We start from the raw sequence: 14,101 nt of genomic DNA, 5'->3' as shown, positions 1-14,101 counted from the left end.
GTGGCACTGGTTTTGTGACTAGAAGTGGCTAGGAGACTTTTTAATTATTTGAGAATGACCAGAAAAATTGTAGAGTCCACTCAAAATTTTGTGTAGCATTGGGAGAAAATGAGCTCCTCACCGTGGGTTTGAAGGAGAGCAGGGAGAGAGGATACAGTTGTTTTCTGCGTGTACCCTATGATCCCTGCTTAGGTTAATCTAACAGAATTAAAAAGCACTTTAAGCTCCTTAAAGGAGATATATCTCCAGTAGTTTCAGCCTCAAAGTCTCCTTTTATTCTTTTCCCTGCCCCAACTGTGGAGGTCATGTTTTGTGTCTTAGGCTCATTTGGGTGCAGAATCAGAGACCGACTGTATTTTAGGGTATGTTTTAAGGATATATGTGTCACTTAATGGAATTTAAGAAAGAGACCCATAGTAGGGTCTGGCTTCACGGAGATGGGTGGAGAGCGGTCGCGGGTTCAGGGCCTCACTCCTCGCTGTAGTGAAATGCCCGAGGTGTGACTCAGAACCACTCCACCAGCTGCTGCTTTTCCTTGTGCTGTCAGCCCCTCACCGTGGTTTCTGTGTCCTGTTACTGTTAGCCGTTACAGGAGCCGCAGACCTTCCGTCAGGCCTTCGATAACCTTGTTACCCATAGCTTGATCTGCAGATCAGCAGCACTGGAAGCTTGGGAACTTGTTAGAAATTCAGATTCAGCATTTTAATAAGAATCCTTCGCTATGTCTATACATATCACAGTTTGAGAAGCATTGGTCTTCAGAACGACTTTTTTTTTTTTTTTCCTCAGTTTTAACTTCTGTGCTAAGTGGCCCAGGCTTTTGGTATTTCTCTATCAAACTGTCAAGAGAGGTACACAGCCCAAGTATCAAGACCCAGCAAGCGTGACCGAGAGGGTTGGGGTGCCATGATACAAAACACGCTTTCCCAGGCAGCAGGAACTGTAGGTGGGGCATATGTCAAGAAGGGAATGATTGACATCAGTAAGAGATTTTAAAAGATTTCTGTTTACATAACTGCATTTAAGTTATAATTCATTTACGATTTGAAAAATCATCAAGGCTCTCTGTCACCAGTCAGAGCTTCAGATCAGCAGGAGCTAATAATCAGTTAATAGACTATCAGTTATTATAAAAGAAACACTGTAGTACTAACCTGTGAAACCTTATCTAAAATAAGTGTACAATTTCTTAGACGTTTTAAAGGTTAAAAATTGACTTCTTGCTATCATCACACGTCTAGGAACCAGTGATTTATACCAAAGAATGATTATTAGAAAATAAGACTTTGAAAAGGTAATATTTTGTCCCATTATCCTTTATTTGTCAGAGAATACATCCTCTCTGAAAACAAAAATGTAGCTCTAGATATAGTATTTCTTGTCCAGCTGATAGTGTGGCTTCCATGGCTATTCTTTTAATATAGGATTATTGAAATCACGAATGATAAAGTTGCTTTAATCTTGAAGGTCCCTCTGCACATGGTGCATAGGGAACAGTGTTATTATGACCAGAATTACTGACTAATGACCTAGCAAAGGGAGGAGCTGGTATTAGAGCAGGGATTCTCAGTGTAGCCATGGGATGGCAGCATCAACATTATTTGAGGATTGCAAACTCTCAGCCCCCATCCCAATTTCCTGAGTTAGAAGCTCTAAGGTTGGAGCCCAGCAGTCTGTGTTTTAATCAACCTTCCTGGTGGCTCTGATTCTTGATAAAGTTTGAGAACCACCGAATTAGGGTAACTTCTATAGCAAACATACACTTTAATGGCTCAAACAAATTGAAATTTACCTGTTAGTCATTTAAAGGTGTAGTGGGTGAACAGTTTGGCAGAGTGGCTTCCTCCATGCAGTCATCAGGGATCCAGGCTGATAAAGTCACTACCCTCTTCAATATGTGACTTTCAAGCTTGCTCTGAAGGTCATCCCAGCCAAAAGAAGGAGCATAGAGAAGTGGCAATGGGAAGTATTCATGGGCTAGATCCAGAAATGGCATACATTTTTATGTCCGTTTTCCGTTGGCTGGAACTCAGTTCTACCTAATGGCTCTCCCTAAGTGCCGGGGAGGCTGGGAAATGTTTAGCCCAGCTTGTGCCCAAGAGAAAAAGGCAAACATGGGTTTTGGTGAACAGCTAACAGTCTCTCTCATAAACTCATTTTTGAGATTTTCTGTACTGGAGACCTGTTTTATGCCATAAACCTCTTTGTCAGTCTAGTGAAGCCCATGGATTCGGTCTCAGAATGTTTTTAAATACATAATCTTATATGTGTGTGTGTGTATAATCATAAAGGAAGTCAATTATATTGAAAAATCATTATGAATTATTAAAAACATTTTGGATAGAGCAATATATGTACTTCTTTATTAATGAATTAAATAAGAAGTTCTAGTGACAGATTTGTTAACTACTGTGATTTTGAAGTAATGATTGTAAATGGTATTTCAAGATATCTGCAGCCACTATAATTAAATATGTAAATATATTTGATTCCTTTTGGTGGCAAAAGTCACTGATACTGCTAATAATATCAGGTTTATAGCCTGCTTTCATGATTGAGTGATATGCTAAATTTCAAGCAGGGGTCAGTGACAATAAAGACATAATTTTTCCCCATCCAAGTTAATTGGTTGGTGCCCAGTCCTGCAAATATATGTAGAATACTATCTCTGAATGCATTACTCCCTGTATGTTCTCTGCCTTACGCTAAGGGCATCGGTGTTGGCTTGGAGTTAGGTAGACCCGAGTTCTGATCTGGGCTTTTCTAATTGCAAGTGTTTGCTCTACATAGATTACTTAGCCCTGATAAGTCTCAGTTTGCTTGCTTAGGAAGTGGATGTAATAGGCTTAGCACCTAAGTAGTGCTTAGGAAATTATTGCTATTAATGTCTCCCCCTTTTTATGCTAATCTACATAACCAACCTGGTTAAATCTGAGTATTCAACCTTCTAGGAAAATAGCTGACCATCTAAAAGCATCACAGTAGAGCATACATTGTGGTTTTTGTTTGCAGGCCACAGAATCCGTCAGAAACCAAAAGAGAATTTATTAGAAATATATGATAGAACTCACAATCAAGGCTGAATGTCTGGTTAGAACAGACAAAACTAGGCAGTTTCAAGAAGGTTCTTGGTATAGCCAATAGACTGATGAATTCCTACTGATTTTTTTCAGTCTTTACATCCCTTCATTTAATATTCAGTGTTCAAGCAGAGAAACTTCAATTGGTTGAGCCTGGGCCACTTGTCTGACCATGAACTCTACGGGTTATTTAGAGGCAAGATCTAGAGTGGGCTGTGGAGCAACTCTGTGTCAAGACTGCATATCTTGAGAAGTTATTACCCCAAAGGTGCTAACAAAATGGGGTGGCCTAAAAATGGCAGAAGTCCACTGCTGAGAGACTTCCAGGTATTAATCACCTATTGGTTAAAAGATATCCAGGCAAGATCAAGTGAATAGAGAAATGGACTTTATCAAGTCCTGTTAACATCTGTAAGAACCTACCGTTTTTTGTTTTGTTTTGTTTTTCTAAGATTTTATTTATTTATTTGACAGAGAGAGAGACAGCAAGAGAAGGAACACAAGCAGGGGGAGTGGGAGAGGGAGAAGCAGGCTTCCCGCTGAGCAGGGAGCCCCGATGTGGGGCTCGATCCCAGGACTCTGGGATCATGCCCTGAGCCAAAGGCAGACGCTTAACCACTGAGCCACCCAGGCGCCGCAGAACCTACTGTTTTAAAATAAAATTTTCTTCTATTAAAAATCGTGGCTTTTTAAAATATAGTATTTCGGACAAGCAAGTGTAATAAACCTAGGACCTATAATTCTATGCAGTAGTTTAGGAAAATAAACGGGGTGACTGCCCAGTGATGACTCCGTGTCGTTGATGTATTTGTAGTCGTAACTACGACCTGCTGACGGGCAAATTCCAGCTGCAACATCTAGGAAATGAAATAGTAATGATAATGGTGATAATTTATTAACTACTCATTGTTATATTTGTACTTTTGTGAGTACCTAATGTGGATTATCTCATTTAAACACCATCATAACTCCATGAGAGAGGGATTATTATATGTGTTTGACAGATGAAGAAGCTGAGGCACAGAGAAGTAATTTGCCCTACCTACTCGGTGAGAGAGCTTGCCTTCAAGCCCAGATAGATTGACTCCCTAGAGAGAAAATGCTGTGGATTCTCTGGAGCAAAGAATGGTGATCAGGGGTGGTTGGTATCTCCACAGTACTCATGCGTGTCTGTCTGCGAGGCACACCTGTGGGTGTGACTCATTTCCCTTTTTGAACTGATTAATAACACGCTTTTGTCTTTTTTTTTTTTTAAGATTTTATTTATTTATTCGACAGAGAGACAGCCAGTGAGAGAGGGAACACAAGCAGGGGGAGTGGGAGAGGAAGAAGCAAGCTCCCAGCAGAGGAGACTGATTGTGGGGCCTGATCCCAGAACGCCGGGCTCACGCCCTGAGCCGAAGGCAGAAGCTTAACAACTGCGCTACCCAGGTGCCCCATAACACGCTTTTGTCTTTAAGAATATCTTTTATTGGGTACCAGGGTGGCCCAGTCTGTTAAGCATCTGCCTTCTGCTCAGGTCATGATCTCAGGGTCCTGGGATACATCCCTGCCTTGGGCTCTGTGCTCCCTGCTCAGTGGGGAGTCTGCTTGTTCCTCTCCCCTTGCCCCTCCCCCCTGCTCGTGCACACGTGCTCTCTCTCAAATAAATAAATGAAATCTTAAAAAAAAAGAATATCTTTTCACACAAGTGAAATACGTAATAATCCTCGCCAACAATTATGTATCACTCCATGCTAGATGCACTTCCAAGTGTATACATTAATTCATTTATTCCTCTCAGCAGCCTTATGAAAGAAGTCCTAGTTTTAATCACCATCGTGCAGATGAAGAAATGGTTAAGTACTCAAGATCACACAGCTAGGAAGTGACAGGAGCAGTAGTTGAACCCAGATAGTCTGGCTGTAGTCTGTGTACTATATACTGTAGTGCTTATAAAGTTACTTAAAAATAGTGCCAGTGTATTTGGCTATAATAGAAATCAGAGACCTACATTGTGGTGCTCGGATATTTAAAAAAATGTGAAAGTGTAAAAAAAGTGAAGTTTAGGGAAGGATGGTTTAACTGTTTCTAATTTTTATTATCACAAGTAATGTGTATGCTAAGCACCTTCACACTTGGAAGAATCTCTTGAGAGTAGATACAGGGATGCAGGTTTACTGAGCTATTGCTGTCCAGAAGGACTACACCAGCCTGTCTGAATCTTAATCTTTTTTTGAGGGCATCACGTTAAGGGAGTTTTACGGAGTTTTTCCCTCCAGGTGTTTTTAGCATTTGTAGGCCAGTAAGAAGTATTGGTAATAATATAAGTTAAACAAAATTCGGTTGCTTATGACTCCTAGGAACACAAGAGAAGGAGGGTCCACATTCTTACCAAAGACACATACTCACCTCACCCCACTATGACAGAAGCTAGCAGAGTAGCAAATACTTAGTTAATTCTACCAGTGCACACATTTCTGAGGTAGAAAGAATGCAAGGGATGTGGAAGTTAGTGCCACCTGGTGGTAAGACTGAGCTCTGACTCCTAGAGGTTCTCAGTCTTCAAAGCACAGAATTACCAGAGGAGCTTGTTAAAAAGAGGTGCTTTGCATACTTGAAACTAGTAAGCATTGTGCATCAACTATACTTCAATAAAAATAAAAAATTAAAGAGGGCCGCCTGGGTGGTGCACTCGGTTGAGGGTCCGACTCTTGGTTTCAGCTCAGGTCATAATCTCAGGGTGGTGAGATTGAGCCTCGTGCTGGGGCTGCCGAATAAATAATGAAAGGGAAAAAGGAGAATGACGAAAAAAATTCCCAAACCCAAGCCAAAAACTGACAGCCTTTGCCTCACCCCTAGAGAGTCTAATTCAGAAGAAAGCAGAGGAGGGGGAGAGAGAGTGTGTGCGCTTGTGTGCCTCGTGCGTGTGTGCGCCGCGTGTGTGTTTGGGAAGGATGTCCAGGAATGTGGATGTTTAAAAGGCAGCCCCACGTGGTTGTTGATTCCGACGGTATGGCTCTAGAAGGCATTTTAGGGATTGGCCCATCTCCTTCTTCTTAATCCTCTTCTCCGGCAGCTGCTGTAGTATCTCTTGATTATGTGGGATTGTGGGGATTTTCTGGGACTATTTTGGGTTGAAGAGGATCCAGCTGAGCTTGCACACAGAGACGGGATGGGGACAGGCCAGTGCGTTTGGGGATGAGAGAAAAGCGCCCAAATGGTGACCTCAGTTTTGCCACGTCCATTTGCATTTCCTCCTTATTGATTTCTGTTGACCTCGGAGCGACTTTTGACTCTGTGGGTCACAGCCTACTTTTGTATTTTTCTCCTTCATGTCCTTCAGCCTGGTATTCAGCGTCTCCATAATCAGACTCCAGACCTTCTCCCATGTCCCTCAGTGGGAATCCCCCTGTGCACATTAATCTTTCAGTATCCCATACTGCTTCTCCCCCTGAAATTCTTACCCTCCATTTTTCATGCTTTTACTGCAGTCAGTAAGTTTTTTTAGACATCTTTTAAAAGTCTGAAGACCTTTGGGGCCCCTGGGTGCTTCAGTTGGTTAAACATCTGACTCTTGATCTTGGCTCAGGTCTTGATCTCAGGGTCATGAGTTCAAGCCCCACTTTGGCCTCCATCCTGGGCGTGGAACCTACTTAAAAAAAAAAGCCGGAAGACCCACAATCGTACTGAAGCCCTCCTTGGAGCATTTAACACCCTCTACCCCCTAATTTCCTGCCATACGTCATGCATAGCTTGTATGCTTATCCTAGTATGTCATGAAATAATGTTTCCTATTGCTGCATAAATATGTTATCCATCCATCCATTATTTTACTTATTCATTTATTCCTTATGTTGTTTCCCTTGCCTGGAATATAAATTCTATTCATTCTTCAAATGCCACCCACACAACGAAGCCAAATATAGACGATTTTAGGCTTCATTCATTGATTCCTCATCTGGGATCTGCCAGCACTGTGTCCTCAACTGCCCACTTTAACTCTTAATCACACATGCCAGCGTATATGTGAACTGCTGCTCTTCGGGAATTGTAAGCTACATGAGGACAGAGACTATTTTATGTAATTCTTTGAGATTTTCCAAAATCATATATTCCCAAATGCATAATATGGAGTATCTAGTTTATTTTTTTTAAAGATTTCATTTATTTATTTGACAGAGAGAGAGAGAGCACAAGCTGGGGGAGTGTCAGGCAGAGGGAGAGGCAGACTCCCCACTGAGCAGGGAGCCCAATGCAGGACTTAATCCCAGGACCCTGGGATCATGACCTGAGCCGAAGGCAGATGCTTAACCCACTGAGCCACCCAGGTGCCCCGTGTAATATGGTTTAACTGAACTTGTTCTCTTTGCTTTATGGCATTGCCTCCGGTTAGTTTTAAATCTTCACTTTTTGTTGTTTTATAACGATGCTTTACCTTCCTGCTTTCCTGCCTTCAGAGTCTGCTCTCAGAAACACAGGGTGACACTTTGCTGTGTAACGATATTCAGCCCACCTCCTATACCATGCTTCACGCTCAAGTGGAAATACCCTTTTTCACACATGGTCTCATGTATATACACATAAGTAAAGCAATGTGCTCACCCGCTGGTTTTTTTTTTTTTTTAAACTGGCTTTACTGAATTAAAAGCATTTTTTAATGTCGAGCCTCCTTCTGCATCCATGCTCCCTTCGGGAACGTAAATGATCTCATTGAACTTGGTGACTTTTGGGGCTCTTTGTAGAAGTCGCCCCAGGGACTCACCAGAAACTAACTCAATACCCACCTGGATTTGTTTGGGTTTGCTTTCCGCCACAGGGATTCCGAGCGAGCCCTCGGCATCTGAGGAGGCGAGCGGCCGCAGCGGCAGCGGCTCGCCTGGAAGAAGCCAAGCCCGTGGTGGAGATCCAGCACCAGAGTGAGCAAGAGCTTTCCGTGAGGAAACGAAGAATCAAGAAAAACAGCCGAGTCCAGCCAGAATTCTATCACTCCGTTCAAGGTGCTTCAACCAGAAGGCCGGTAAGTAGAGAACTTTGATAAGAATATTAAATCCATGGCGTGGTGGTTCTTTCCGTTTTTAAAAAATCGTCAGCTTAGATCATCTGGTTATTGTGTCGTTATCCTCAGCGCGTGCTGTAAACCCATGTGAATTCCAGGAACGAGTGTGATTTTCCAGAAAGTGCCTGGAGGAGAGTTGGCCGAGAGGCCAGAGCTGGTCACTGCAGACGGGGAGATTTAAAAACGGGTGAATTCTGAGCCCTCTTAGAGCAGGGTGGAGAATTAGAGCAGGGGCCGCAGAGTTCCTTGGCTGAGGCACCATCATGATGGGCTCAGAGTCGGTGAAGAGGGGCAACAAGACAGAAGGGAAGAGGAGGGAGAGGTAAGGCTGAAGTCTGGGCTGGTAGCTGAGCCCCGCCAGGAGGTGGCTTGTGGGCTGCTGTGGCCAGTGCCACCTTTTGCCACCAGCCAGGGTGACAGTGAGGGTGCTGGTCTTCTCAGGCATGGGCTTTGTTTTGGTTCAGGGCAGCAAGCAGCATTGTCCTTTTCCACCCAAGGACTTGGTGTCTCTGTGGGCGGCAGTGCCACCTTACCTAGGAAATTCGGGCTCACGTGGGAGCTGCTCTCTATCTCCTGACCACATTGCTCTATGGGCTCTGATATTTTTTCTTGGTTTGGGTTCTCACACATGGACTTTTTTTTCTTTTTTTTAAAGATTTTATTTATTTGTTAGAGATAGAGACAGCCAGCGAGAGAGGGAACACAAGCAGGGGGAGTGGGAGAGGAAGAAGCAGGCTCATAACGGAGGAGCCTGATGTGGGGCTCGATCCCATAACGCCGGGATCACGCCCTGAGCCGAAGGCAGACGCTTAACTGCTGTGCCACCCAGGTGCCCCTCACACATGTTTTTTAACCCAGGTTGTGACGGTTAAGGATATGGGGCTTAGAAAATGCCACTGTAAAAGGTTCTAAAAAGCGTTTCATAACTGCAATGATGTTACATTGCCTTAGCATTAAAAGGAAGTTTCCCTGTGGTTCATTCCTATGTTGTGGGGGAGCTTATTTTTGTCATTTCTCGTGCCAACCTAGGGGAACCATCAAGATTTGGCTTGATAATAGGTTTTTGTGAATTATTAAAACAGAACTGCCCTTCTGTGGGGTAACTGTGCTGCAGGCACAGTGGAGGTTGCTAGAAGGCCAGGAGAATGTCTGACTCAGTGCACCGGCCAACGACAATGGCAAGAAGCTAAATTCCTTTACAGAAAAGATCCTGTGTGTCTTTGACCAATTGTAAAATAAGCACATATTTAGAGATGACAGTCTTCTCACGATTTAGTGAAACAAGCTACGTAGAATTTGGTATCTATGTGGTATCTACTATGAAGTGATAGGAAAAGTTATTCATTCAACAACATAAGGTTTTGGGGCTCCTGGGTGGCTCAGTCAGTTAAGTGTCTGCCTTTGGCTCAGGTCATGATCCCAGGGTCCTGGGATCGAGCCCCGCATCGGGCTCACTGCTCAGTGGAGAGCCTGCTTCTCCCTCTCCCCCTGCTGCTCCCCTGCTTGTGCTCTCTTTCTCTCTCTCTGTCACATAAATAAATAAGTAAAATATTAAAAAAACAAACAAACATAAGGTTTTACATAGGAAATAAGGGATACACAGATACATATTAATAACTGACAGTTATTGAGGGCTCACCGTATGATAGGACTCCCTCAACGACCCTATGAGGTGGATGTTGTTATTATTCCCATTTTTTGGATGATGAAACGGTGGCTCAGAGAGTATAAATAATGGGCCTAGGTTTACCTAGCTGTTAGCGGCAGAGTCTAGGATTTGGATCTAGGCAGCCTACCGCTAGAGCCCAAGCACTTAGCTCTACGGTCTGCTGCCTTCCTGTAGTTCATGACCTTTAGGAACTCACAGCCGAGTCTGTGGACTGACATGCAAACAGGTACATCGGATGCATGCCGAGTCTGTGGACTGACATGCAAACAGGTACATCGGATGCATGTCTGTGTCATGAAAATGCTATTGTACAGTTATGAACAAGGCACTAGGCAAGCACCTTGGAGAGCCAGAAAGATGTACAGAGAAGCAGACGCTTGACGTGAGTTCTGAAAGATGAGTTTATCAGGTGGAAAGTGGAGGTAGGTATCTCTGATGAGAGGATCGTGTACAACAGAGGTGTGAGAAGGTCTGGCATTCTCGGGAACAGCTGGAGGTGGGGCTGCTGGATGAGACTGGCTGGGTCCGGCAGGGCTAGATCACCAAGGGATTGTATATTATGCTAAAGAGTTGGCTTTACCTTCTCTGGTGGAAGGTAGGGAGAATAAGCACCTTGTTCTTTCACTCAGAATCTAGCTAATTCTTTGCTGCTTCTAATCTCCCCATGAAGTTCAGGCTGGGTAAGTGGTTATCATCACACTTTAGAAACCCTCAACCACCATTATTCTTTCATGAGCACCCTACGTAACTGTCTTGGGTAATAAGATGTATTCCTCTGTGACTTTGAAATTGGTATCCACTTTGTCCTTGAATGCTTATCTTCTCTCTTTGTTTGCCTGGTGAATTACAATTCACCTCTTAAGACTGACTCATGATCAAGTAACTTGCTCAGGAAAGGCTTGTCTGGTCCTTTCTAGCATAGCGAGATACCTTTTGTTTTGATCCTCAGCACTTTGTACAGATCTCCTACACAGCAGTTATCCAAGTGAAAAAAATCAGGCTCTATAGGAAAACGGACATGGGTTCAATTTCTGCTCTGTGCGTCTGGCAGGAAACAGGTGGCATGCTGAGAGTTTAACTGAGGAGAGTTTAATTAAAGGACTATTTACAGAGGTGTGAGCAGGGTTAAGGTGCTTTGCTAACTTTAAGGAGGAGCCTACCTACCTACCTAGCCTGAATAGGCAGCAGATGGCACTGGTCCTACTGGATCCTGGTAAGAACTGCTGGGGCCATGAAAGAACCTTTCATAGGAATTATGACTGAGGAGTGTGGCCACAGCCAGAACCCAGGGAGTCAGGAAGGGAGCGGGGGGAGTGCTCNGGTATCTATGTGGTATCTACTATGAAGTGATAAGAAAAGTTATTCATTCAACAACATAAGGTTTTGGGGCTCCTGGGTGGCTCAGTCAGTTAAGTGTCTGCCTTTGGCTCAGGTCATGATCCCAGGGTCCTGGGATCGAGCCCCGCATCGGGCTCACTGCTCAGTGGAGAGCCTGCTTCTCCCTCTCCCCCTGCTGCTCCCCTGCTTGTACTCTCTTTCTCTCTCTCTGTCACATAAATAAATAAATAAATAAAATATTAAAAAAACAAACATAAGGTTTTTACATAGGAAATAAGGGATACACAGATACATATTAATAACAGACAGTTATTGAGGGCTCACCGTATGATAGGACTCCCTCAACGACCCTATGAGGTGGATGTTGTTATTATTCCCATTTTTTGGATGATGAAACGGTGGCTCAGAGAGTATAAATAATGGGCCTAGGTTTACCTAGCTGTTAGCGGCAGAGTCTAGGATTTGGATCTAGGCAGCCTACCGCTAGAGCCCAAGCACTTAGCTCTACGGTCTGCTGCCTTCCTGTAGTTCATGACCTCTAGGAACTCACAGCCGAGTCTGCGGACTGACATGCAAACAGGTACATTGGATGCATGTCTGTGTCATGAAAATGCTATTGTACAGTTATGAACAAGGCACTAGGCAAGCACCTTGGAGAGCCAGAAAGATGTACAGAGAAGCAGACGCTTGACGTGAGTTCTGAAAGATGAGTTTATCAGGTGGAAAGTGGAGGTAGGTATCTCTGATGAGAGGATCGTGTACAACAGAGGTGTGAGATGGTCTGGCATTCTCGGGAACAGCTGGAGGTGGTGCTGCTGGATGAGACTGGCTGAGTCTGGCAGGGCTAGATCACCAAGGGATTGTATATTATGCTAAAGAGTTGGCTTTACCTTCTCTGGTGGGGGTCTGTTGAAGGTAGGGAGAATAAGCACCTTGTTCTTTCGTTCAGAATCTAGCTAATTCTTTGCCGCTTCTAATCTCCCCATGAAGTTCAGGCTGGGTAAGTGGTTATCATCACACTTTAGAAACCCTCAACCACCATTATTCTTTCATGAGCACCCTACGTAACTGTCTTGGGTAATAAGATGTATTCCTCTGTGACTTTGAAATTGGTATCCACTTTGTCCTTGAATGCTTATCTTCTCTCTTTGTTTGCCTGGTGAATTACAATTCACCTCTTAAGACTGACTCATGATCAAGTAACTTGTTCAGGAAAGGCTTGTCTGGTCCTTTCTAGCATAGCGAGATACCTTTTGTTTTGATCCTCAGCACTTTGTACAGATCTCCTACACAGCAGTTATCCAAGTGAAAAAAATCAGGCTCTATAGGAAAACGGACATGGGTTCAATTTCTGCTCTGTGCGTCTGGCAGGAAACAGGTGGCATGCTGAGAGTTTAACTGAGGAGAGTTTAATTAAAGGACTATTTACAGAGGTGTGGGGAGGGCTAAGGTGCTTTGCTAACCTTCAGGCGGAGCCTACCTACCTACCTAGCCTGAATAGGCAGCAGATGGCACTGGTCCTACTGGATCCTGGTAAGAACTGCTGGGGCCATGAAAGAACCTTTCATAGGAATTATGACTGAGGAGTGTGGCCACAGCCAGAACCCAGGGAGTCAGGAAGGGAGCGGGGGGAGTGCTCCCTTAGCTCTTGCTGGTGCTTTTCAATGACTCAACCGAAGTGGCTTGGGCAAGGGGATTGGGGATGCCCATTACAGAGATCAGCATCCCAAGGACAGAGCAAGGTAGAGGTGGGCAGAGAGTCTGAGAGGGGACAGGGACAACGGAAAATAAAAAAAACATACCAGGTCATCTTTGCCAGGTGGTTTAACTCTCTGAGACTCTGATTTCTCACTGTAAAGTGACAATATAACAGTAGCTATCCCATGGAGCCATGAGGGTGAACTGAACTGACGTGGAAATAGATAGCACAGTCATCTGCCTAGAACAAACACTAAGTGGTAATTCCTTTTCCTCCTTTTCTTTCCTATACCTTGACTTATTTGGGGACTCTATCATCTGGTTTAGAATAGCTCCTGGTCCAAGGCATCTGAATGCATTTTATTGAATAAAGGTATGAATGATATTTACACATGGCATATAGCTTATGCATTATAGGAATTCAGAGAACAGAGAGCGTTACCCCTCCTTCCTGCACCCCCCTGCCCCATTCCCATAGGGTGGACAGGGGATAACTACTTCACAGAAGACATGGGATTGGGTTGGGCTTTACAATACTGGCAGGAATGGGGCGCCTGGGTGGCTCAGTCGGGTAAGCATCTGCCTTCTGCTCAGGTCATGATCCCAGGGTCCTGCGATAGAGCCCTGCATTAGGCTCTGTGCTCCCTGCTCAGTGGGGCGTCTGCTTGTTCCTCTCCCTCTGCCGCTCCCCCCTCCTCAGGCTCTCTCTCTGTCTCTGTCTCTCTCAAATGGATAAATAAAAAAAAAATCTTTAAAAAAATAAAATAAAATACTGGCAGAAATGCAGTAGGCAGTAGAAGTTAGGCATGATGAGTGGAATAAGCAAAAGTACTGAGAACCATTTGACAGAATGTGGGGGTNTTCCTTTTCTTTCCTATACCTTGGCTTATTTGGGGGCTCTATCATCTGGTTTAGAATAGCTCCTGGTCCTGGGGCGCCTGGGTGGCACAGCGGTTAAGCGTCTGCCTTCGGCTCAGGGCGTGATCCCAACATTATGGGATCGAGCCCCACATCAGGCTCCTCTGCTATGAGCCTGCTTCTTCCTCTTCCACTCCCCCTGCTTGCGTTTCCTNTTACTTCACAGAAGACCTGGGATTGGGTTGGGCTTTACAATACTGGCAGGAATGGGGCGCCTGGGTGGCTCAGTTGGGTAAGCATCTGCCTTCTGCTCAGGTCATGATCCCAGGGTCCTGCGATAGAGCCCTGCATTAGGCTCTGTGCTCCCTGCTCAGTGGGGCGTCTGCTTGTTCCTCTCCCTCTGCCGCTCCCCCCTCCTCA

At 44.5% G+C, this 14,101-nt stretch overlaps 1 protein-coding gene across 15 annotated transcripts in view; it reads left to right on the top strand.

Annotated features, from left to right (window-relative positions):
• Nucleotides 1-14,101, top strand: part of DST (dystonin) — a 472,609-nt gene that overhangs the window by 53,032 nt on the left and 405,476 nt on the right. For all 15 annotated transcript variants that reach the window (XM_034648017.1, XM_034648015.1, XM_034648006.1 and 12 more), the window contains exon 3: nucleotides 7,879-8,079. In XM_034648017.1, the coding sequence (XP_034503908.1) occupies nucleotides 7,879-8,079 (201 nt within the window). The remainder of the gene's footprint in view (nucleotides 1-7,878; nucleotides 8,080-14,101) is intronic.

The sequence above is a fragment of the Ailuropoda melanoleuca genome, chromosome 19, assembly GCF_002007445.2.
Source record: "Ailuropoda melanoleuca isolate Jingjing chromosome 19, ASM200744v2, whole genome shotgun sequence".
Classification (NCBI taxonomy): Eukaryota; Metazoa; Chordata; class Mammalia; order Carnivora; family Ursidae; genus Ailuropoda; species Ailuropoda melanoleuca.
Note: the sequence above shows the minus strand (reverse complement) of the source record. Positions and strands in the feature narration are given on the sequence as shown.